The sequence below is a fragment of the Bombus bifarius genome, unplaced genomic scaffold (assembly GCF_011952205.1).
Source record: "Bombus bifarius isolate JDL3187 unplaced genomic scaffold, Bbif_JDL3187 scf7180000008194, whole genome shotgun sequence".
Taxonomy (NCBI): domain Eukaryota; kingdom Metazoa; phylum Arthropoda; class Insecta; order Hymenoptera; family Apidae; genus Bombus; species Bombus bifarius.
The window spans coordinates 1,547,397-1,572,372 of NW_022884502.1; the positions used below are offsets into that span (position 1 = coordinate 1,547,397).

Below are 24,976 nucleotides of genomic sequence, written 5' to 3' on the forward strand. Positions count from 1 at the left end.
TGGAGCAAAAAATAAGAAAAAGTAAAAGCACGAGGTTCGACGAATCGTCTATTCGTTCCTGGAAGATCAACAAGTAGTTAGCAAGTGGTGGGGGAAGGTCTGTTTGTATGCTGGCGATGGGATTGGTAATGCGGGGTCGGAGGAGAGGGGCTTGATCAGCGGCGAGTCGGCACGAACTATGGACTAGCGGGGAGGTAGGGAAACACGGGAGAGGGGAATTGTTAAAGTGGGGAAGGGGCGCGAATGGTAGGGACGGTATTCGGGGCAGGCGAGCAGGCAAGGAAGCAAGCAAGCAAGCAGGCAGGCAGGCAGGAGGCAGGCAGGCAGCGAGTAAGCTGGAAAGCACAGGGTACCGCGAACGAATCGCGCGTCCTCGTCGTTCAGTCGGGTAGGCGCGTTTCTGCGGCGTCGGTCTTCCGAGGGTAGCGTTCGCTGGTGTTGTCTTTTGGTTTATCGTTTGTTCCTTCGAGTGCAGTGTGTAACGGGTGTTTTGTTCACCGTGTGACGCGAAGAAACGCAGAGAGGGAGGAGGGGGAAAAGGAAACTAAGGATCATGAGAACCATGTGCACCCGTAGTGATGTACTTTAGCGATCGTTGAAAGTTTTCAACGATCAAGGAAAGGAATTCGTATTGGTGATAAACGTACGAGATAGACAAGACGAAAAAGGAGCGACAGTGTGGTTGCTCCGGCCGGGACATCCAGCCAGGAAGCCAAGGGAAAGGACCAACGAGAGAGGAAAAGGGAAACATGTCGCGACAGCATGCTAGCAGGCACGTTATACGGGCCTGGGCGAGGCCTCCGCATCTTTTGCTGTCGTTCCTGCTTCTTTATGGAGCTCTCGGTGAGTAGATCGTGTCTTTCAAAGACTATTATCGTGATGCTTTTCTACCTGTATATACGTGCGTGCTCGTACACGCTTGTGTGTGTACACGCAAGAGCGTTTGTGAGTGTAGTACTCGCATGTGTCGAGAAAACGAGAACGGTGCGTGTGTTTATAACGTTTTGTCCTGCAGCGCATGCGCGGTTATTCGTAGTCCGTCGACGAGGCCAGCCGTGCAATAGGGTGGGGGGAACTGGGGCCTTAGGCCGCGTTCATAAGATAAGTATATCTCTGAGAGGCCTCTCGACGCTTAGAAATAACGTACGAATCGGTATGCGTTTTCTATCCCAATCTCTCGTTTTCTTTCAATAGAGACTACTCGATTAATATAATAATTTCGAAATGTTCAGGGCAAGTCAGGTGAATGTATCTAGATATCAATCTTCTCGTACAGTTTTATCCACCGACAGGTTTAGTTAACGAAAGGAATGTCTGGGAACGTGATAAGATGTTGTCGGTTCGCATCGAACGCTCGAACCATGTCTTCTTTCCACTTTCGTAACGCAAAACCAGTAGCAAGGTTCTGTTTTTCTTGGTTGGAGATATCGGGTAGCAAGGTATAGCGTCGACCGATACGAAATGCGTACCCTGAGAAAACTGAGGGAACCAAGTTACACTCGTAGCGATACTTTGATAGAAAGGGTGCGCCTTTGCCCGTGAGAAGCTTCCAATATTTCCTCAACTTCTTTTTTTTCCTTTTACTACCTTGCGTTCTTTTCAATGAACAACATCCACATATCACAAGATCGTAAATTTATAACTCTATCGTTTAACAAATCGAAATAACACAATAAGCAAAGAAATAGGATTTTCGACGAATCGATCTCCTGTCGATACGTTATTGCGTGTGACGATGAGACGAGTGGGGAGGTATAATTGAATTTAATTGTAGCAGTGGGAGGAAGCGGAGATGAGACGGAACGCAAATTCTTTCTATCGAGGTCCATTGAAAGAAGCTGATCGCCAGGTCGAGAGAAACACGTTAGCTTTTTATTAAGTTTAATCGATGCTAGATTCGTTTGAACGTGAGACGTCGGGTTGCGCGGCGGCAATCAGGGTCGCGTTCCATTTCGCCGACTTGGCCGCATAAGGATTCGGTTGGAGGAGATTCGAGAGAGGCCTTCGAGGAACCTTACTCGGCGTAATCTTAAACCACTGCCAACCGATTTCAAAGTGCTCTCTTGGTACATTCCTCGGATTTTTCCCTCCTTACCCTGCCCCTTCCATCTCTCTCCTCTCCTCTCCTCTCGTCACCATCTCCTTGTCCCCGTCTGTCAACCCTCTTCTTCTCCTCCCCCACACTTTCTCGCTCTAACGTTTCTGCTCTTTTCCTTCTCACGAAAGAATGCAGCTTAAGCTGCAGCAGTAACAGCAACGTCGTCGCGCACGCCACGCAGTATGGCTTCTCTCTTTTTTCTTCCTCTCTTGTTTCCCTACCAGTCCATTTTTTTCCGCCTTTGTTGTTCGAGATTCTCAAACACCGTCGTGGACCGTGAACCGAAGTAAACAAGTCGATTCGGATTATGCAAAATGTCAAACGACAAAAACTGATTCGTGAATTACCGACACCGTTGACGCTACCAACGATACCAACCACCGATGCTACCAACCTGTACAGCTTTCACTTTTCCTGTTATTCTTTAGCTTTAAGTTTTCGCTGTGCTACTCTAGGAACTAAAAGCACTTTGCTATGCTTGTAGAAGAGGCACGTTTTCACAAAATATAATATATTATATATCGATAAATTATAGCAATATATATTATATAGCAATCGATTCTTTTAATGCGTACATTACGAAAATGTCAAAATTATTCTGCGATAGATTATTGTTATTAAAATATTTTATTATAAAAATATTCGTATTTTTCAACGATGACGGATAGATATGTATTGATTGCATTCTAGCCAATGAAATATCATACGAAGATCGCAAGAGAAAAATATGATAAATTACAGTTTAAAATTCAATATGTGTCATTCAATTTTACATTTATTCAACTTTGGTATTAAATATATATCTTCGTCGTTGTCCCGAACATTTCGAAAATATTGATGTAACACTATGCCACTGGTTTATTATGAAACTTTGTAAACGTATAATCCACATCCAAATCCAATTTCTAAAAGGATTTGTCACATTTTTTCTGTGTATACTTCATATTAAAATACCTACGTAATTCGATACAATAATCGATTCCATTCGTTATTATCAAGAAACGCGCTAATAGTTTTATATCCAATAAAAATAAACAAGGGAAATGGAGTTTAGTCGATTTAGATCAATTTCTGGCCAACAAAGGTAGAACGAGATAATTTTCGACGAGTCGATTTTTTCTAATATCTTTAATGCTTGAATTTGAAAATAAATATAATATGAATATTACTTCGAATAATCCAAAATTGATTATCAATAGCGTTTTTTCCTATTAAATTAGATAGAAATTAGATACAAACATGTTGGTTAATTTTAGAATTTTTCATTGTTTATTTTCCCAAGATTTTTCTACTTGTTACAGCGAATTGATTGATGTGTAATGTATTACATTTCGTAGAACGTGGCTTTGTTAAAAATGTGCTAACTATTTTTATACATAGATCGTAGCAGTGTTTGCTAATAAAAAATATCTAAACATTTATATATTTGAGGTTAGGTTGGGGTCAGGTCCAAACTAAATATGAGCTACGTCCGAATAATCGAATAACAATGTTTTTATCTGACAGACAATTTATTTTGGTCTATCTTATAAAGATCAATATTAAATAGAATAAAAAACGTAACGCTTTATTTCAATTTCTATTCTTATTTCTCCACCTTTCTTACGAGCGATTGTCCCCAAATTTTCCATCAATCAATTGTCTTGTCACTCGGCGTTTTGATAATTGACCCCCTTCTATATAATTGCTTAATTAATGAAATATAATAGAATTTATTCAAGTGCTTTTACCAAATGATTGTTCTATATTTCTAAAAGCTTATATATATAAATATACTTACTTATTACGTATACTCTCTTCATAATGAAAGATCTAAGCGTTATTTATAAATTCCCTTTTATTTTCCTATCTATTTTCATTGATTTGTCCGTACGATGCTTCAATTCCGACTTAGTATCGTTTTGATTGCGATTGTATCGAAGTGAGTTCGAAACGGCGCGGGATTTAAATTGGAAAACGTACATAAATATTACATTCGGAATTTGTACTACGCTAGCTTCTATCGAGTTCCGTTTCGTTCGAGCCTCTGTTCGCCCGAAGGAAGTCTGCGTAAAAACGAGTACTTTAAAGAACGTAGTTTCCTTATTTTGTTCTGTCATAGAAGCGCTTTTAAACTAGGTTGAGATTACGTAATGAAAATCTCGCCTTCGACTATCGGACCTTTACGTGCCTATCTAACTGACGAAACGGGTTCGCCTGTGTTTTGCATATGTACGTCGCTCTGTGTTCGTACCTTTGCGTTGAAAATCATCGTGTGACGTTTGTACGAAGGAGAATAAGAAGCATTTTAGCTTGAGAAAATTGGTGATTTTCTGAAGAAACTCTGCCAAAGAAGGGAAGGGAATTTAGCAATGTAAATAGGCAAAGAATCACGCGATTCGAATGTAACTCTCGGTAGTAGTCGGTTCAGCGAGTTCAGTCGATTAGATTCGAATCTTCTGAGATTCGTTCATCCTCGACGCATTGGATGGGGAGCCAAATTTTGTCACTGGTCATCCAGTATGACCGAGATTCCTTTCTCTCGATACTTTAAAATGACCGCTGAGTCCATACTGGTGTCCCAGAAAAAATCATTTGTCGTCGATTACTGAAAAGAAGGACCAGTCACTGATGGAAATTACTCGAGCAACTACTCTGCCTGTAACGTGTTAACTGTTAAAACGTTGACTGCAGATGACGCCAACGTGGCGTCACCCGTCTCCGGGATCAACCGGGCTATGACACTACCATATAGTCATCCGCGCTCAATGACTCAACATGTTACCGTGAGCACTAGAGATATCTAGATAATAGTGTTCGTAGCTATTTGAACCATGTTCACGAACATGTACAACATGGTCAATTGCCGGGGAACAGTAAGCAAACAATTAATAAACGGGCAAAAAGAATTGTTCGCGAACAGCAGCGTAAAGACGCACCTGTGCGGACTAATAGCGCCAAACAACAATTTTATTTTTAGTTGGTAAATTAAGAAGGATAGGTTTTTGACTGAAAATAATATATTTGAACGGCAAATGAATGGCTAAGGATGCAGGGTAAAAGGAAATAACTTGCAAGGAGCAACGTGATCGGCGAAGAAAGGACCGGCTGTTCCATGGTACACGAGGAACAATAAAGATGTAGAGAGAAACGAGGAGCATGGGGGGAGGAAGAAGGACGCAGGATCACGGTTGGAAGGAAGGAAAGAAAGGGAGCGAGGACAGCAAGCAAAGAGGAGAGAATCGAGAGGACAAAGAGCGGTGCGTCGGGGTCGCCGGCCGTTTCTCGTAGGTGTACAGCTTGTACAGGGAACCACCGAGCTTTAGCGATCGCCCACTAAATTTTTTAGCGAATCTCCAATTCCTTCGCATCGACGATTCAGATTATAAGGTATCAAAGGAGATTATCGTACGCGCGGAGACACGTGGAAAATGTACGATAAAATTTGTTCACGAGAGATGTTTCGTTTCCGATCAGAATAAGGCAGAAAGTTGATCGTAGGCGCGTACCAGGCCAATTCTTACCTAAACGTATTGGTACTGCATTTTCTTGAAAATGGAGGTACAGAGCGTACGTTGTCTCGCCGTGTACATAGAACAAGAGTTTCAGTTTCATGGAATCGCGAAACCTTAAATTTTTCATTTCTGCAATCCACCGAATATTGTTATAGTATATATAATAGCGTATTTGCGTATAAATTACGTGGCTATAAAATATATAACCAAATATGTGTATAAAATGTTCGTATCAAATATACTTATAAAATGTTCGTAGGAAAAAGTTATATGGAACTTCGGCATAGTCCAATGTGTACTATATCTCGTGTACAGCATGTACACGCATATACAGTAGTATTCGTAAAAACTCTAGATTCTCTATTTTTCGGAAATTGCTCTCCGAAGACATAGCTATCGTAACGTAAGTTGCAAATAAATTTTTTTTTAAAGACTTTTTTAAAGATTTCGATCAAAGACTCGTCTATGTTTTCGTTTATAAAGCGTCTAATTATTGCGCGTACTATACGACTAGATTTCTATTCTGGGAACTTAAAAATCAACGTAAAACCGATTTTGCGATTATGGAGAACATAAGAAGCAAGATGAGATCGAAGAGACTATTTCTTGGCGCGTATTTCCAATCGAAAAATTTCTTAATCGCAGCCTAGTCACCGCTGCGATCGATCTACAATCGTTCGATGATACAGTCGCGAGGAATGATCGCAGCCTATCGTCAGTGGTCCCTCGATAGTGATAAGCTACAAATATTGATAGTGATCTGTGATAAAATGGAACCGTCGTATACAGGGTGTCTGGTAACGTGCGATGTCATTTCCAAGACTTGATTCGACATGCAAAAAAGAATGAAAAATTTCATAACGGCATACGTCCTGCTTTGTTTCGTGATATGCGGTGGATTTTGTATCGTAATAAGTATATGATGCAGCTGCATGAGCTCAACTCTCATTCGATTTCAATTTATTGGATTTTTATTTGCCGGGGATATTTTGAACTGCGTTGTGTACGTGTACGCAATTTCTATCGGAAATGTTAAAATACTTCAACAAGTATTTCAACAAATTTCAGAAATATCAGGAGATATCGGAAAGAGTAATCAACAATGATTGGAGTGTAAACAGCGATGCGCGAATGTTTATGTATTTATGGAAAATTTGGTTATACGGAATGTAGGTAATACGCAGGAATATAGGAAATGTCGAAAATAAAATACTCGTAATATTTAGATTCAAGGGACGAACGATTTTTATCTACGTTCTATTCTTTTTCTTTTTTTACTTTAGCGATGGGCATAGAAACAGAAATTTTCATAAACATCGGTAATCGGATACGGGATAACAGAACGCAAAATTTTGTTATGTTTCCTAAAACAAAGTCAAACGCGAATCCTTTTTGTATACTGAATCGGTTTTTGAAATATTGGCCGTAACGTTACGAGACACCCTGTGTTGTATAGCTTTCTCGATACTCGCCAACGCTATCTCAGCTTATCATCGTTAAAAAAAAAAAAAAAATGGCGTAAAAAGGTATCGGTGTTGTTTGTCTAGTTACGCTTGCTCGATAAGTCGATGCTCGTAAGTACGAAGAATTAAAGAGACAATAAGACGGGCAACGGTAATCCAAATTCCAACTATATACATACATACTTTCTGGGAAAAAAAGTTTCGTTCTATTTCATCGTGCCGCGCTTCGTCACTCTTCGTACTTTCTCTCGGATGTCTGCATCGTTCGAGCGTTGATCTGGAAGTGTAGAAGAAAATCACACGTTTGGGAGCCGCGTTGCGCCACTTTGGTTCTCTTGACCTGGTCGTAGCCAAAGGACGAACGCGTACATGTTCTTATTCCAATTCGCGTAATATCGTTTGGACGGTGAAACTTTATTTGTCCAAAGCCATTCGGAGCAAACAGTTCGTATACTCGAAGTTCGTATAATAAAAATTGAACGGTTTGTTGCGATAAGAAGGCAGCTACGTTTTCCAATAATTCGAGTAAATCAAAAATCGACGTAAAACTAACTGCGAGTCAATCATTCTTTCGAACATGCTATAAATTAACCACGTGATAGCGTTAATTAAACGCGCTTCGATCTCACGCCCTCCAAACGATCGCGCAACTCTTACTTTACATTTCCAATTCGGTTTCGCGCGTGGAATAACCTCCTCTCGATTATCTACTTCTGTCTAGATTAGGTTTCCAATCTCGATTTTTTCCAATATGCAGCCTCTAACGCAATTTCGTTGTTCTTGCTTCTCCGTGGCATTTTGACTCATGGAATCATCCTGACCTAGCCGATGCCGCCAATTTATGCCCGCGATGTACTCGTATAATAGCAATTCACATTCAGATTAGCTGATTCAATTAGCAGGAGTCCGTGGAATCGGGCAAATGCGCGTTTACTTGACGAGTTCTCAAACTCGATTTTCTCGAACACGAAACGACTCGACGCGATTTTATTGTTCCAGACTCTCGTCTGGTTTTCGGCTACGCTACGTTTTAGTTGATTCGCTGCTCGTCTCGCTCGTACCACGAATTTAGCCTCGCTATGTTTAATAGTCATTCGCATTCAGATTAGCAGATTCAATTGGCGGCGATTCATCGAATTGGACGCGAACTAAATTTTCATTCCTACAAATGGAGTTCCACCGATATAGTTGATTCCTCGTTAGACTATTTCGGTCGGTTTTGACAGAAGGAGAAGAGGCAGAAGAAAGGGAAGACAGGAAAAATCGTAAACAAGAGGAGCAGACACGCGAAGATCACGCTGTTTCGATGCACGGTCGGCATTAATTCATGTCACCCGTATTATTATCGCCGAATCCGTTCTAATTGGCTGGATTTAGAGGTGGAGGCTATCATGTTTAGAACTGTACTGGCTGGCTGCCGTCCGTCAGAAACGACCGCTCGAACGCGACGATGACGTCCATTCCGAGCGAAATACATTTGCATTTGAAAATCGTTCGGCGTCGACTGACAGTCGTTTATGATGAGCGTGATTCGTGACACGCGCGTGCAAGCGATGTGATTCGCGTGTAGATTTTCGGAGCGCGTGTCCCGTTTCCCATTTCCCATTTCCCGTCTAACGATCGATCGTCCTGAGCCGTTGCCTCGTCAAAGCATACAGTATTCTTCGTTCGTTTGATTTTTCTCGTCGTTCCTTTTTCCCCAGAGGAAACAACGAGAAAAGAGGAGATTGCGGCCACAATCGATGTGCGGCTATCAGAGATTATTTCTTTTCGTTGCTTTCTCTTTTCGACCGACAAACCGGAGAATACGCATTTAACGTCGCAAATAGCGAGTAATTAATTTCGATACGTGATATTATATCGAGATTTAGTTGGATAATCGTTGTCGAGCCTCGAGATAACTGTCAACGATAGCGATAAAACGTTAAGTAAGTTTCAGTGAAATAGGAACACGTTTGAGCGGAAAACTCGCTGAAACGGTTTGCTTTAAAACGAATTTAACATCTGTCCGCGTTGCTGTTATTCTCGGGAAATGGTTCGCAGTTTGCTTTATTGAAATTTCTTCGCCTTTCTCGTATGTTTGTTCGTTGAACGTTTGATAACCAGATGATACAATTTTGTTGTTGGTATTTAACCAACGTTACGCTCTTGGATCGTTCGCCGCCACAGAGACATTCTGCTTCCATTGTCATCGAGGATATTCCAACCGATCCATCTTCCGAGCTAATCTTCCAGTACACGTCTCTACAAATTGTCTCTTCCCTGGCGAAGTTTCATCGACAACTACGCGAAACCGAGCGATAATCAGCTCGTAGAACTTGTTGCGCGTCGATATCTTTATTAACTATTCTAACGGATAATCGACATTTGAAAAAGAAATCCACGTAAAACGTGATTCTCGTTATTTAACACTACAACTATCACATCAGTCAAATCGACTGATTTTACAATCTTATTTTAAAATTCCTACTTCGTGTTATATTTTTTCCGCAATAATGTAATGACTTTTGCAGAAAGACACGATAACTAAAGAATAATATAATGAATTTTATTTCGTTTTTTATGTATTCAAACTGAAAATAATTTTGTACCAAGGCTTATACCAATACCAGACTTACACCAATACCAGTGGACGAGTGGTACTTGTCAAAGTGTAAAAGGATCCTGCAATCTGTTTATCGAAGGCCAATTAACCAGTTTCCTCGTTTTCTACAACTTTTTTAAAATTTTTACCGCGTATCGTTCGATACGACGATATCAGTTATCAGGAAAATTCCGGATCGATCGCTAAATGCTAAATACAATTTTATAAACGTGTCAACCCTCATTTAAGTGTCCCAGATGGATGAATAATACCAGAAATTTACCACATAACATGGAATTCTGTAAGAAAGTAATAAATCAATAAATATACAAATATTCTATTATTACGTATTTTTGAAAAACCAGCCATTTCGACATTTGGTGGAAATAGCTTCGTGTCAACTATCGGTAGTTCTAGCGTTAAATCCAGGTTGTTCGGTAATCGACTCTGTAACCCGAGATCAGAAGACAAAAGTTCACATTTAATTAGAACCAAGTTCTTTAAATCTACGATTGCTCCACAATCAAACGTTTACCTCTCTTTCTGTAACATTATTATTTTAAGAAAGAAATAGTTGCGGAAATCCTGACCAAGTTGAGTCTTACGTCGGTTCGTACTGCAGGGAATTTCCGTTCGATTGAGTTCGAAGAAAAGGTTACGATGGACCGGTCGTAGAAACTCGTAAAACGAATACTTGGCAATGACGCGACGCCCGTCTTCGGCGTTTTCGTAGCGCGTCTCTTTTATTCCGGACGCGCGTTCCAGAAATTCGTCTGGGAGAACGTAAATGGGATTAGCTCGTTTCGACTAAGATCACGAAGCTGCTATTTCGCAAATGCTCGCGTTATTCTGACGCGATGCTATTACTCTTGCGTGCAATTACCCCGCAACAAGTTACGCTTCAAAAGCGGTTACATCGTCGTAACGTCGCTCCTTTTTCTTAATCTTTCTTGAAAGCAACGGAATACAGCCGGCCTTTGAGCAATGCGGATTTAAACTATACAGCGCCAGTTGCACGTAGATTTTCTTCATTTTCCGAAGATCCGAATTAATTGGCAATCTGTTTAAAAGAAACACCGCGACAATTCCCATCGTTTGAAATCGTTCTACCTGATATTTCTACAAAATACAACGTCTAAGGTGTACTCTGTTATAGAACGATTTATCGATCAAATCTCCGCGTGGATTTAAATAACGCGATTATCCAATTATACGTCGTTTTCCTTTTAGTTTCGCGTCGGTTAACTATTAGAATAACGAATAAAAATATCGACGAGTCTTACGAGATGTTTATCGATCGGCCAACGATGTGTCCTTTTTCTTTTTTAATAGCTTATGTTAAGATTGTTAGATCAACGAATCAGAAATGTATTTACGTATCACGTTTTTGTGGATCTTCGTACGAAGATCGCGTTAAATCAGCTTTCTCGCGTTTTACAGAGAAACGCTTTGAAAATCTGGCATCACCGGTTTCTATCGTTTTATTTGATTTTCATTCTTCGTATCTACGCGCACACTATCCTACCATTGGCTTGTTATCAAATTTCGTAGATTTATCCTGCTACTTCTATCGGACTTAAGAATCCTTCTTCCCAACTATATAACTATGTTTTAAAATACCCTCTTCTATCGGATAATATCGAAATTGGAAATCAACAACAACAAAAAAAAAAAAAAGAGTTATCGTTGTTTTTCCCCTTTGGTCTTCGTACGGTGTACGATAGGACGAACAATTTCTCATATACAGGACATAAAAATGTGAAAAATGGTTGGAAGTTTTGAAACAGCCGAATAATAGAGAGGCTAGAAATTGAACGCATACCAACGATGGAATACACGGCTACCGAACGTGTCAAGCATCGTAATTCTGCCTAACGTTTTCCGTGTCGTGTCTCGCCAGCTCGGTGCATCAGGCTCTCCTTACAATTAGTAGATCCATTACTCGGTGTGCTTAGCTGACCTCTTGGCGCTTGGATCAGGCTAGTTTCCCCGGAATATATTACATGACCCACGTATTTCGCGTATCTCGCGTTTAATGAGTAGGAAAACCAAATTCCAGTTGACGGTAATTTATTGGATCAAAAAGGCGGACGCCCGCGCGTGTTTACCGGCGTCTTATTATGTAGCTTATTAGCTGTGCGGCAGTTATTCGTGGCAACGAGTCGCCGGCTTGCAGAGCACAGCCAGCCAGCAAGAGTTCGGTAACTAGAAATTAAAAAGTTGCAACGAGAAAAGAAACTTTTTAAACGAAACCAGCCGCAGATTTGCTGGAGAGTGCTTTGTGCACCTATTAATATCGTACGATCTCCTGTATCTCGTAATTTCGCGGTCCACGGCAAACGAACGGGTAATTTCTCCTGCCCCTTGCTTTTCGATTATAATACGATTAATCGGTTTTAGAACTGCGACGCCTGGAAATGAAAAATAGCGGCTGCGACCCGTTCGCTGGTCACCGCGTCGCAGAAACTTTACCCGGGTCCAAACTTCTGCGCGGTAATTGTCCGGATTAATAAAAATGGGAAGTTCTGTCTCCACTACGTTGTCGGTATAAATTAAGTAATAATCATGGCTGGATATTTGCGCGTATCCATAGTTCCCTGAATGTAGATTTATAAGATGGAATCTAATTAACGAGTATGGCGTTAGCCGAGTCAAAATGATACACAACGTGTATTATATTTCGACGTTTTACATATTTTTCCATATTATGGAAAAATATTCATAGATCGCGTAAAAATCAGCAGTCTAATTATGATAATCGCGTTTCGTGACCGCGAGAATCAGCGGACACGGTATATTCGTAAAAATGTGTTGTACGGCGAGCGCTCGAATACTCGAGCGATGTCGATGAGACTGTTGACTCGAGATCTATTGGCTCACCGACCAGCCACTTGTGATCTTATTGTACTTTGACGGGACTTTGTCCCGCGTGCGAGATAAACGAAACGAAATGTCGTACGTAAGATCGGTAGGAAAGTTTGCGACCGATACTCAACATCGAGAACGTTGCACCCGGTTAGAACGTAACGATTCGCCGTCGTAGGAGTATTCGATGACGCCTACTCGAAGCTCTCGTCTTACTCGACGCCTAACCACGAATATCGCTTGCCTTGCACAATTCCCACGTCTTTACGCTCTTACCAGTCTTCCTCTTGCCAGTTCCCAACTTTTCTACCCTTTTTCCACCTCCCTTTCTTTCTTCTTTCGAGGCTCTTTGCTCCGCGGTCTCCAGCAAAAATCTGTCTGCTGTTGCCTCGTCGCATTTCCCATTTCTCGATACCGTTGCTAAGATCTCGGCGTTCGAAAGTAAGCGGAAGGTCAACTCGTGACGTAGAGCTCGCCGTAGTACGCGAGCAGACAGAGAGTGGGTAGCGTAGTAGTATTCTGCTAAGGCAAAGAACAGAGAACGACGCAACTGGAAATGTAAGGTAACGCGGCCGCGGTGAACGGGCAACGTTGCCGCCGGTATCGGGCCACTTCTTCCAGCTAGGCTCTTCGCGAACGATTCGATAGAGCTTGCGTGAGACGATCCTGTCAATATTTCACGTGGTTCTATGTAGCTACATACCATACAACGAATACGAGCGATATTACTTGTGAATTGGCTGATCGATCCAGATTTTTAGAGCATAGACGTTGTTACCGGGGTATCAGCGCAAGCTCCTTCGACGCTGCAACTACCACACCGGTCGAAATTGACTGGTCTTACAATTTTATTTTAAAATTTCTACTTCACGTTATATCTTTCTCCGCGATGATGTAGTGAATTTTATTTCGTTTTTTATGTATTCAAACTGAGAATAACTTTGCATCAAGGCTACCAATACCAGTGAAGACCACTGGTACTTGTCAAAGCGTAAAAGGATCCTGCAATCTGTTTATCGGAGCCCAATTAACCAGTTTCCTCGTCTTCTACAACTTTTTTAAAATTTTTACCGCGTATCCTTCGATACGACGATATCAGGAAAATTCCGCATCGATCGCTAGATGCTAAATACAATTTTATAAATGAGTCAACCCTCATTTAAGGATCCCAGATGGATTAATAATACCAGAAATCTACCACATATCGCATGGAATTGCTTCTGTAAGAAAGTAATAAACCAATAAATATACAAATATTCTATTATTACGTATTTTTTAAAAACCAGCCAGAACTTAACAGAGTTTGCGTCAGAGTATCGCGCGATTAATTCGCTACTTCGCATACACGTTCCACGCGAGCACGACTGTTACTTGCTCTTGAAGATCGACCTAATCTTTTTGACGCAACCTGTATATACCTAGGTACACCAGCTGTATTATTTAACCCCGCGCCGGCACAATGGCTCGCCGAGTTCCGGGCGAAATTTTCATTGTTTAATTTCACCTAAACGAAGGTGTCTGACACTGCGGTTGCCGCGGATAAAAAAAGCTAACGCCTACAAGGCTCGTCTGCTCCAATACTGTTTACTCGGTTCAATTCTGTTCCGAATTTGCCAACCCGATTTACCAGATTCTAGTCTCTTGGTAAGCGACGCTGTTACAAAAATCCTGCTCTGTAAATACTCGTTATATCACGCAACTTTCTTACAATTTTAATAAATTACTCTCTACGATGTTTCGAGTTAATTCTCGTAAACTATCTTCCACTCTATCTTTCAAAATGCTGTCTCATTTTCCGATGATAAATAATCCACTCGAAGATATAATTAAACAGAAGTAGATTTTGTACAAATTGCTTCATATTTTTCCGAATAGTCGCATTCCTACGAGCAAGGTCGCCATTTTTAATATTTGCTTACTACGAGACTGTGCGCGTTCGGACAGCTTCCCATTTTCCGTTTAAACATTTAGCTAAAGTATCGTTTCAATAGTAAATCAGGGACTAGAATTGCTTGTAGGCACAGAATTGCTTGAGGTTGTTTTAAAGGCCAGAACAATAAGAAATCAGGTCACGGAATGAAAGAGCCGTTACGCAGGCCGCGTTAGTGAAAAATCATAATGCCTGCGGCGGGTTAAATTGTATAAATCTTTAATAACTTTATACTACGATTACGTTTTGTACTTCCGTTTTTGCGTTCCTCTCTATTGCCTTGGCTATTCCTATTTAGTTTCCTTTGCTTTCGTTTCGTTCGTGCGCTTCCAGAGTTCGCTCGGTGCCTCTATACAAATAGAAATCGCCACTTATTCGCCGTCTCGATTTGCCTCGGCTCAACGTCACCGGTGCTCCGTTTTCACGCGTTTCGCGTCAGTGGCTGCTTCGTTCACAAACCTTTCTATGCTTATTCGAAAGACGAAAGACGTTCGTTGAGAACGGACCGAGCCTCTGTATTGGCAACAGTGGAGAGGATCGTACGGTTGTGTACGAGAGCGCACGTTCGTATCGCGCGGAGACTAAGTGTCGCGTGCAGGGAGGAGAAGAAAAGAAGGAGACGATGATGAAAAAGCCGGTTGTGCAGGGTATGCGGTTACCGTAGAATGCGACTCGCTTTGGACGCGCAATCTTCGTGCACGCGTTTGTCCGTTGTGTTTCGTACGTGCGAAAACGAGCGAGAGGAAGATAAAGAAGGAGGCACGATATCGACCTTCCTTCCTTCCTTCTTTCTTCCCTTCGTTTCCCCTTTTGCTTTTATTCTCGCGTTTGACGAATCGACATTTACACGTTTCTTGCCTTGCTTTCCCATCCCGTGACCCTATGATAATGGCGTTTTCCCCTCGAGCAAGTGGAAATCTAGCGCTCCAGCAAAATAAATACGTTCGTTACCGCGAACAATTGAAATAAACCGTCCGTCGTAGATCAACTTTCGCGTCTCGTATTTTTGTACAATAAGATGGAAATAGCTCGCAGCAACCTTTTCCTCGGGCTAGTGTTTATATTCGATTTTAGCCGACTTGTTGGCAGAATGTTAGGACGTTCGTACGAGCTTCGCGTGGGCTAATAATTTTGTACAGGTTCTTAGCTACTACTTTTGCCTGATTACACCGTTCAATCTAGCTTTGTACAGGTTCTACCGTGTAACGCAATATGCTACGATACACTTTCCTTCTGTACAATAACTGTCCGAGAATGGTTTATGTTTTTAATAACACGTGTCCGCTTATATATCAAAATATTCGTGCGTATCGCAGCGTGCAATTAAATGCGAATTCATTTTCAAGCATCACGAATACCGTTTTCATTTCTTTATTCAGAGGTTGGATCGCAATAGCTATTAATTTATTCTTTCGATAAATCTATCACGCCGTTCTCAACCGAAAATACCTTTATCGCGCGTTCTTACATGGACTAGGGATAAAAACAAAAGAACATCTTAAACCTATCGATCAAATCTATCGATTGTATCTAGAACTATCTTCTAGTTACTATTTCTTGTAACTAACGCATCTGCGTATAGATGGCGAGCACGAACTCACTATAATTATTTTATACGAAACAACGGTGGACAAATTTACGTTGGCGCGATCGTCGCTCCTCCGTGTCTAGCCAACAACTTGACAACGATCCTTCGAAGACTGCGAACTGCGAGTGCATAAATATGTATATAAAGCAAGTACATAAATATATAACAAAGATAAAGTTCGCAGTGCCACTGCATACGAATCTTTATATCGATTACTCGCTACAGACATTTCTCGAAATGTCAAAGTGTAATGGATTCACGCGTTTCCTTCGATACAGTGTACCACCACCACTATCGGCCCAGCGCCTTAGCAACGTTTCTTCGACTCGCATGCTTTCCCTGTACATCTTCGAGGCTATTATTCTACCCCCATCGTTCGTTTATTCAAAGCGAGTGGTAGGAAAGAAAAGGCGATTAAAGCGCTGTAGCATGATACTCACAGCACAACACACACTCTACACCGAAGAAGAGAAGAGACGTTTGTGTAAGACGCGGCGAAGGCAGCGAGGGGAAGTGGACGAGGCGAGCGCCGTGCTTTTCGAGCTCGTTTCTTCTGACAGTCGAGGCGAACGAATTTCCTGTCCCCGATCAAAGGCCCTCTCGATTACACGATGACTAATCCAGGAAGGCAAGAGCGATTCATCGATGCGTTTGAGATCGCCGTCGTCGTTACTCGCTCCGGCTCTGTGGCTGTGGCGCCATCGTACGCGTCATCGGACGTTATTTCACGAGCGTATCTACGATTTCTTTGAAAAAACCGTTGACAAGGAAAGGGGGCCCGTTTATGGAAGACGGTGAATATTAATAGTTGAACGATTAGGGACGCGGCACTAACGTCAAGCGGGTATTGATTGTTAATGCACGATATTACGTATTTACGTTTCGCCTCTTTGCTTTGCAAGCTTTCCAAGCATATTAAATTTTCCTGCTAAAGCGTAACAACAATAACGTTTTGTTAATTCCGGATATGAAATTTACGAGATTCCTGGATATGAAACGTTCGAAACGTCCGGTTATTATGATATTAATGCTTCGGGGAAAAAAGGAAAGCGAAGGTAAAGACGAAGAAGAAAGAGAGAATCGGCGTTTTTCTTCTTCTAGTCGTAAAAAAAATTGCATCGTATTTCGCGTGAAATTAAAAAGAAAGAAAAGGACGTAAGAAAATTGTAACTTGCTTCGTTATCAAATTAAACGGATAATGTAGAGGATCGTAACTAGCGAACGCGCGACATACCGATGTTTTTCAAATTTTCATCTCTATCGTTATAAATGTTAACGGATAATTCTCAATCCGCCGTGCGTGTACGTATCGGGTTGGCAACTAAGCGATTGCCGATTTTGTCATTACCACTTAATAACAAAATGCGCAGTCACTTAGTCGCCAAGCCAATATATCGACCAACGTGGTTTCTTAGCGACAGATTGCGTTGACTCGCCTTTTGTCGCGCGTTACAATCGCAACGAAGGATAAAGGCAACGAAGAAAACAGCAAGCTGTTAAAATCGTCGAATTTCCCTTGATATCGTATCGCTGCGACTGTTCGTCATAGCGACCGTTAACAGGTGTTGGAAACGTTTTTTCAAGAATCACAGCCGTTTGTTCCCCTCGATCGAACGTAAATTTCCCGGTTTTACGGTTCTTGCCGCCTCTTTTGTTGTCGTCTCCACTAACAATGGTGTGGCACTAAATTTCTTTCGAGTCGAAGCTACTTCAATTTGCTCTCACGCGACAATACCGATAAGAGTCTTCGAGCTTCGTGTTTCTACGATAGGGTTATTTGAAACCTGTTAAAACTGCACTGTTTGAAGCAGTATCGCTTTACTTCTTTGAAAAAGAAGCATACGCGTAACGCGAGAAACGAAATTCTCTTTGCATTCGATTCTATTTTCATTCATATTTGCGATATGTGCAGCACATAAATAAACTGTTTTGTATAATAGGGACAACGAAACAAATACGAATATAACACGATATAACGATTCTTTCGGTTTATTTCGTTTATCTGGATTGGTTTATTTGTTTCGAGTGGCGTTCTTCGACGATTTGCAACTCTATTTTCCAATTTAATTTCTTATCGATTACGGTAATGCTCGTAACACTGTACGCTGATTGAAGGTCTATAATCGATATAAATAGTGTCACCGTTCAAAGATTAGATAACACGAATGGAAATTTGACTCGGACGGTACCGTAGACGAATGTTTCTTTCGTTGCATTTATTTTACTTATGTATTTCTTTCTATTATTAACATAATATAATACGCGTACAACGGATGTAGGTAGTCGCGTAAAATATCAAATACACAAAGAACATGATATCTATTTTTTGCCGTGGGTCTCTAATTAAACCAGTCGCCAGATTCCACGCTCTGTACTGCGAGAATCAAAGAAACAAAAGTGGCGAAATCCGGTTGTACTAGAACGCAATGGATTAAACTTAGTCGACGTTCGTTTACCTTTATACGAACTTATCACAGGCGGCTTATCGTTAGCCAATTAATCTTGCTTTTCTATCTGAAAGAATTCTTTGAAAATAAGGGAAGATTCCTTCGAAGAGAAAGCCAAGATCACGGTCGAAACACGCGGCTCGAAATGAAAATACGACGAAATAAGAAGCTCCGATAAGAACGTACAAATTTGCGTAAATTAATCAAATGTAAATTATAATTTACAACGGTGTGTACTATCGTATCGATGATATCTCATCGACGCGCGTATCGAAATATAGTTTCTTCTCTATTTACGCGATCAGTTCGCATTGGCCCGCGAATGACGCACGTCGAACAAATAATCGAGATCGTATTTTGATGTCACCGATAAGAGGGCCTCCGGTCGAAGTTTGCAACAACGAATAACGTTGTTTGACTCCGGATAAACTGGGAAATTATCGCGCGAGTTTATGCGCGCAGAGTCGAAGGACAAATGAAAACGCCTTGCAGAAAAAGAAATACACGTTTGGTCGTAATATCGGCGCCTTTTTTCGCCGCTCTCAGTTCTGGCGTGGAACGGTTGTTTCTTTGCAAGCAAAGGCGTACAAACTCGCACCGGTATCGTCGTGTTTCGTTTCTCCAAATGTTTCCGTCCGTACGTGCTAACACGTACCGCGTGTTTAGAACGTAGACGTGGCTCGCACCTCTAACGAACCGTCCCGCGAGAATTCAGTATTTTGTCTCACACTTTTTAACACGTTTTTCTACGCTCAAATCGCATTGCTCTCTCTCTCTCTCTCTCTCTCTCTCTCTCTCTCTTTCTTTCTGACTTGGTCCAGTTATGTGCTTGACAGCTCGATGCACGAAGGTAGCTATTTGCAGTTGCGAACGAGAAACTCGGCTGAAAATGGAAAACGCAGCGAGTCTAGCTTCCGAATGCGTGATTTTTGCAAATATGACAGTACATTGAGAAGAGGATCGGTTTACGTGTCAAAGTTAAAAAACCTCCGCGTTAAAACGTGGCAGATCGTCGACCTGTCGGAAGCCACCAACTGCGTTTAATTTCATTATCAAACAGATCGCCTACTTGCATAAGTTCGTCGATATTTAGAAGGATGTCGCGAACGATGATAAATGCCAAGATGAATTTCGAAAAAACCGGTAGGATGGTCGTTTCTCCGCGTTCTCCAATTTACCAAGTCGACCGACGAAGCTTCTGAATGGCGCGTTTCTCATTCTCGGCTGCTTGCTCTCCTACGACGTTTAAAAAGCCAACTCGGACGAGATAACAGCCGACAATCTCAAGATGCGAACCTCCGTCGATGAGGCGCCCTTCGCTCGGCTACGAAAGAACACGCGTGCACGATAGGAGGATTTAATCTCCGAAAGGTATTTAGGGCGACGAGAAGAAGAAAAAAGAAGAGACGACGTCGCGCCGGATTATTCTTAGACGTTCCTAAAATAATGGAAAATTATGGTTGAGAAGGAAGGAACCAGATGTCCATGCTGTTGCAGTAAACTAAATGCAGCGAGTATTCGCTCGAGATGTTAATGGTAAATCGATACTCGTGGCAGCGGTTTCAGCTAGCGTACACCTCGACGTGTATTAGCGAGCAAGGTACAACGAGAAAAGCCAAGGTAGTTCCGTTAGATTCGCGGTGATTCGTTGGCGGATGCTAACCCATCCGGCAGATGTTCTCTCGAACGTTATCAGTTCGGTATATGTGTTTCTTTTGCCATCGCGTCGTTTCGATACGCTTTACCGACGCTCGGCCTTTCCAAGAATCGCGTTGGTCGAGTTATCGTCGATGAAAGTTCGCCTTCCTCGAAATACCTAAGTACGTTCGACAGTTTCGACGTTTTATATCATTTTATGATACAGTGGAGTAGGAGAATCGCAATTCGAGGTGTGTACACGGAAACGTACGATACAAACGTACGATGAAAATCGCGCGAGTTCGTTTCCGTACGCGAGATGCTTCGCATAATTGGTAATTAGCAATTAGCGATCGAAGAATAGTACGCATAGCGGTAGTGCATTTCCTTTGATTCTAAAAAGAAACTTGGGTCTTCTCTGCTTAACGTTCTATTATCTCCTTGCTTCTTCCATCGAAGATAAGCAGCGCGCTATTCGATACTATAATAATACAAAGTGGAAACTAAAATCGAAGCAAGACGTCTAAATATCTCCCTCGATTTTAACGACTCGAGAAATCCTTAAAAGGCGATTTCGACGGTTTGGAGGGAGCGATACAAGGAGAGGAGGAGAGGTTTTTAAAATCAAGGCCACCGGTATTCTCCGTAACTCATTCACGCTCGATGTTCTTCATTCTGATCCGAAATTCATTGAGAGACGAGCGACGAATGACGGAGGATAGGCAATTGACGATTCCAAGAAGCCACCTACCCGGATAGTTGCGAAGATAACGACCCAGCTGCAGCTAAGCGGGTGGTGTAGCGTATCGTGTAATACTATGCGCTATTAAATGATAATAATGAAATTCGATCGAATTTTCCCGGGTGCGTCCTCGATATCGGTGCGGAGAATGGCAGACGTGCCATTTCGTTCGAAACCCTGCCGTTTCTGACCGATAATGGTGTAGCCGTCTTTTCGCTTATCTGTTCGACGTTATGTTCATGGCAGTTGGTTCGTTCGAATCCCACGTATTTATTAATAGATTACTCAACGAGGCTTTACTCAACCACGTACGCATCGGCGTGTGCGTGCACTCGTGAGAGATAGCCACGTTTGCGACGATAACGAAACGTATCAACGAACGGCCGAACGGAATGGATGCGTAATAGGTCGGTTCGTGGAACTTGGCTTCGGAGCTGACTCACACGCGTTACTTACCTGCGGCGAGCCGATGACGTCACCGACATTCTTGTCGGTCTTGTCACGCGTACGATCGTTAAGCTCTTGTACGAGTTCCTTCGCCTGCCTCTCTCCGGTACTATGCATACGGATTCTCGAACGCGCCTCGTCCTACTCCGTTCGAACGAACAAAGAAAACCAGCACCTTCGTCACGTGTTTCGTTCCTCGCCGTTTCTGCGTCGTTTCGACTCCGACCGACCGTACCAACAAAATTTCTCTTCTCTTTTTTCGGTCCAGCCTCTCGTCCGGGACAGCGGGCCGGACCTCGCGCGGCTGGTGCGGCAAGGTCCGAGCGGAATTCGAAGCTACTTTACCGCTGGCAAATACGCGATCGCTTGGTCGACGCGTTGTCCATCGACTTGCTCTGGAGAAGGACGTGGAACGAGTGCGATCGATCGAGATAACGGTGGAGTCTAAACGATAAGAGCGCAATCTGTGCGAGGCAAATGTGTTGTGCTCGTCGTAACGCGCGTTATCCGACCTGCGATCTCAACGAGGCGGTATTGTTTTAACGAGGAACGATGTTGGCTTAAGCCGCGGAAACTCGAGGATCGATCGACTGCCGTAATTCATCGTTTCTCAAACGTAAACGAATTCTTGAATCGCGCGCAACTGCGAGACTCGAACGATCTCTGCCGCGGAAAATCGACCGCGAACAGGCGGAGACGAGGCGTGCGACGATTCTGTTACGGACTGCGCGCCTGTATTCTTTCGATTCGGTAACGAACATCGATCGGCGAACAGACGGCTGTATCGGGTCGAAATCTTGCCTGAAAAAACATTCGTGTCGTGTCGCAGCATGGGTGCTGCTTTTTCAGCGGCGATCGTTTATTGGAACGGTCGTTGGATTGCCTGGAATAACCAAAATCGAATGGAAAGCAATGGCCTGCGATGGGACTGGCAAAGTACATATAGGCCGAGGCAAGATATAGATAACGAGATCGTAAAGTACATAAACCGTGGAGAATCGGTATCGATCGATGTCGTCGTATTCGCAGCGAATGCTATTCAATTTTCTAAAAGTCTCTCCGTCTTGTTATTTACCGATCCTAATGCAAGCTGAGCAACAATCTGTCGTTTCTCTTCGCAGGTAAATGATTAACCTTTGGAAATCGAATTTGTCTTTTTCTTCGTAGAATTTAGCGAATATTTGGAACAAAGGCCGGAAACGCATTTTGGGAAAAGCCGTTTTTAAGTTACACCGTATTCGGTATACCGCGATGAATTTCTCCCGTGGCTCGGACCTTTATTCCCTTGGAACAACCAACGAACAGCCAAAGGCTGTAGTGATTTATTTTATGTCGGTATCTATTACAATGTAGCGAGGTAATTAAGGAAGACAATAAACTCCTACTTCTAAACTGTGCTTTAGACCCTCCTCCCATAAATTTAAAACACCTGACGCGTACCCTCTGATGAAATATTTACAAGCTGTGTTAATTGCCCCAAAATTCGCTACAAACCCTTGTTTCGGGTTTTCATTGAATTTAAAATGTATCAATTCCCGCGGAAAGCCTCTTTTAACTCGTTTTCGTTTCTCGAATCTCTGTTATTCGAAGAGATAGGACAGAATCTGTCGAACTCGAAGATCTTGGCCTTCGCTTGGAAATTGACCGAGATTCCATCGTACGTACTGCAATTTCCAGTCGGTCGAAAGCTGATTAATTTTTGTCGCAAACGTTTTTTCGTCCGATTATGCAAAGTGGAGATTGATTTTTAGACCACACTGTATATAGATTGGTTACGCTGTTATTTATTCCACGTGTATACAGCGCTTACGCTGCTACGGATACGTACAAATAAATCGGTTCGAAATAAACGTCGGAAAGAATGCGCGTTTAATCGAAACCACGTTTTTCCATGGAGCGCTGTACATATTTATGAACGTGCGTGTACAGCTTTTGGCCCGAACTATGTATCGCACGAAAGTTACGATCGAGAGAAAGTTCGAAGAGAGAAACGAGGAAAACGGTGCAATTTTACAAAACTGAATTGAAATCGGCAAGAAAAATATATGCGTAATATAATTACGCGTCTTACAATAAGCGAGCGTTTAGTACAGATAAAATATTTGACACAAATATTACTTATACTTATACAGGGTATAACGGAACACGTGGGACTCGCTTTGACAGCTGATCGTACGTTTAAAACCAACGAAGGAGAGAGTTCATACAAACATACGTATGTCCTATCTGTCTTCGTTTATGAGGTACAATCTGTTTTCATTTTCTGTTATCTAATTACCTTTACCGAAGATGATGAAAATGACATTTCAAGGTAAGTCCGTGGACGTGTTGTCGTGCATCCGATTACGTTCTGAATGGTTGCCGTTGTTTGACGAATTCGTCGAAAAGCTTGTTCCATTCTGAACCTTAGCGTTCCAACATTACCGTTAGAGTAGAGTTTGCTCTGTTTCCAAAATTCATTTTCAAAACACGCGTGTCCGAACCTTCCTCGTTGTTTTTGCATATGATACAACCAGTTGTTGAAATCGATGTTACATGTTCTCTTACACCTTGCGTGTTCGGGTATCGATTTCAACCGGTCAGTCGTTTTCGACGAGTAAACTAATAAAATTAAAAAATACAACAGTCGTTTCGTTACAGCTTAGTTCTATATCATAAGAGCCACGCGTACTCTGTGTTTGACGAGTATACTCGTCGTCGTCGCTTATACGCTTGCCACACGTTCTAGGTACACACTTTTCAAAGTTTTCAAACAGGTCGCAACTGGTTAAATTAACAGAAATTTCAAGCTTTCTTTTGTCCGCTGTCGCAGTTAGAGAAACACAGCAGTGGCGAGCAAAGAAACGGCGGCCGTTGGTGCGCTTACTCACCTGTAGCGTGTGCGTGGCGTTCGATCCGGTTGCTTCCCATCGACCGACCAAACGATGAAAATTAAACGTAGAACCGAGGGAAGAGAGGAGTCACGAGATAGTTGGCGCGCTTCGTTTCTCGCGGCTTCTCGACCGATAGCCCCTTGGCCGATGCTCGTAGGGGAGTTGCTACGCTTAATTGTCCCTTGGTCCCTCGGCGCAACGTGAGAACGAGGAATACAAAGGGCTCGGCGTTTGTTCGTGAGAAACGCGTTCGATGCACCGCTTTTGTTGGCTTCGAGCCGTACGACTCGCGTGGTCGTCGTCGGTGACCTCGTTAACGTCGCCAGCCCGGTGCATCGGACTCTCGAACCGAAGATCGTTCGGCTCGTTTGTATTCTACGTCCCTTTTCTCGTCTTTATTTTTGCGCCACGTTATAGCGGTAGAAGTTGGCCGTTTACCGAAAACGAAGCTTTTACTGTTATACGGCACCGACGACCGGCCGCATATCTGGTCAGTGGCAAACGAAAAACTCAGATTTGTGAACGCGTGTTCAGGTATCGAGCGGAGGAGAAACTAGGAATCGCGAACAAACTGACTAGATGTGCTATTCTAAATTTTCCAGACTGCGTGTAACATTCGGTCCATGGAATATACGAAAGATGCGAGCGAGAGGCAAAGTTGCTGGGAACTTGTAGCGTCGAGTACAAAATCTTGTCTCGAGATAACTGCACGTGCGTGCAAAACCCAAGGTCCCGATTAAGCGTCCCTTCCCCTACGTTGCAGCAGCGATGCGACGACCCATCCTCGCGACTGAACTTGTCGAAGTT

General features: G+C 42.5%; 1 protein-coding gene across 1 annotated transcript in view; it reads left to right on the plus strand.

Annotated features, from left to right (window-relative positions):
* The first annotated feature begins 240 nt into the window (after positions 1-240).
* The window catches only part of LOC117209881 (DE-cadherin), a 91,994-nt gene continuing 67,258 nt past the window's right edge, over positions 241-24,976 (plus strand). The window contains exon 1 of the mRNA XM_033452328.1: positions 241-843. Within this exon, the coding sequence (XP_033308219.1) occupies positions 750-843 (94 nt within the window). The 5' untranslated portion in view covers positions 241-749. The remainder of the gene's footprint in view (positions 844-24,976) is intronic.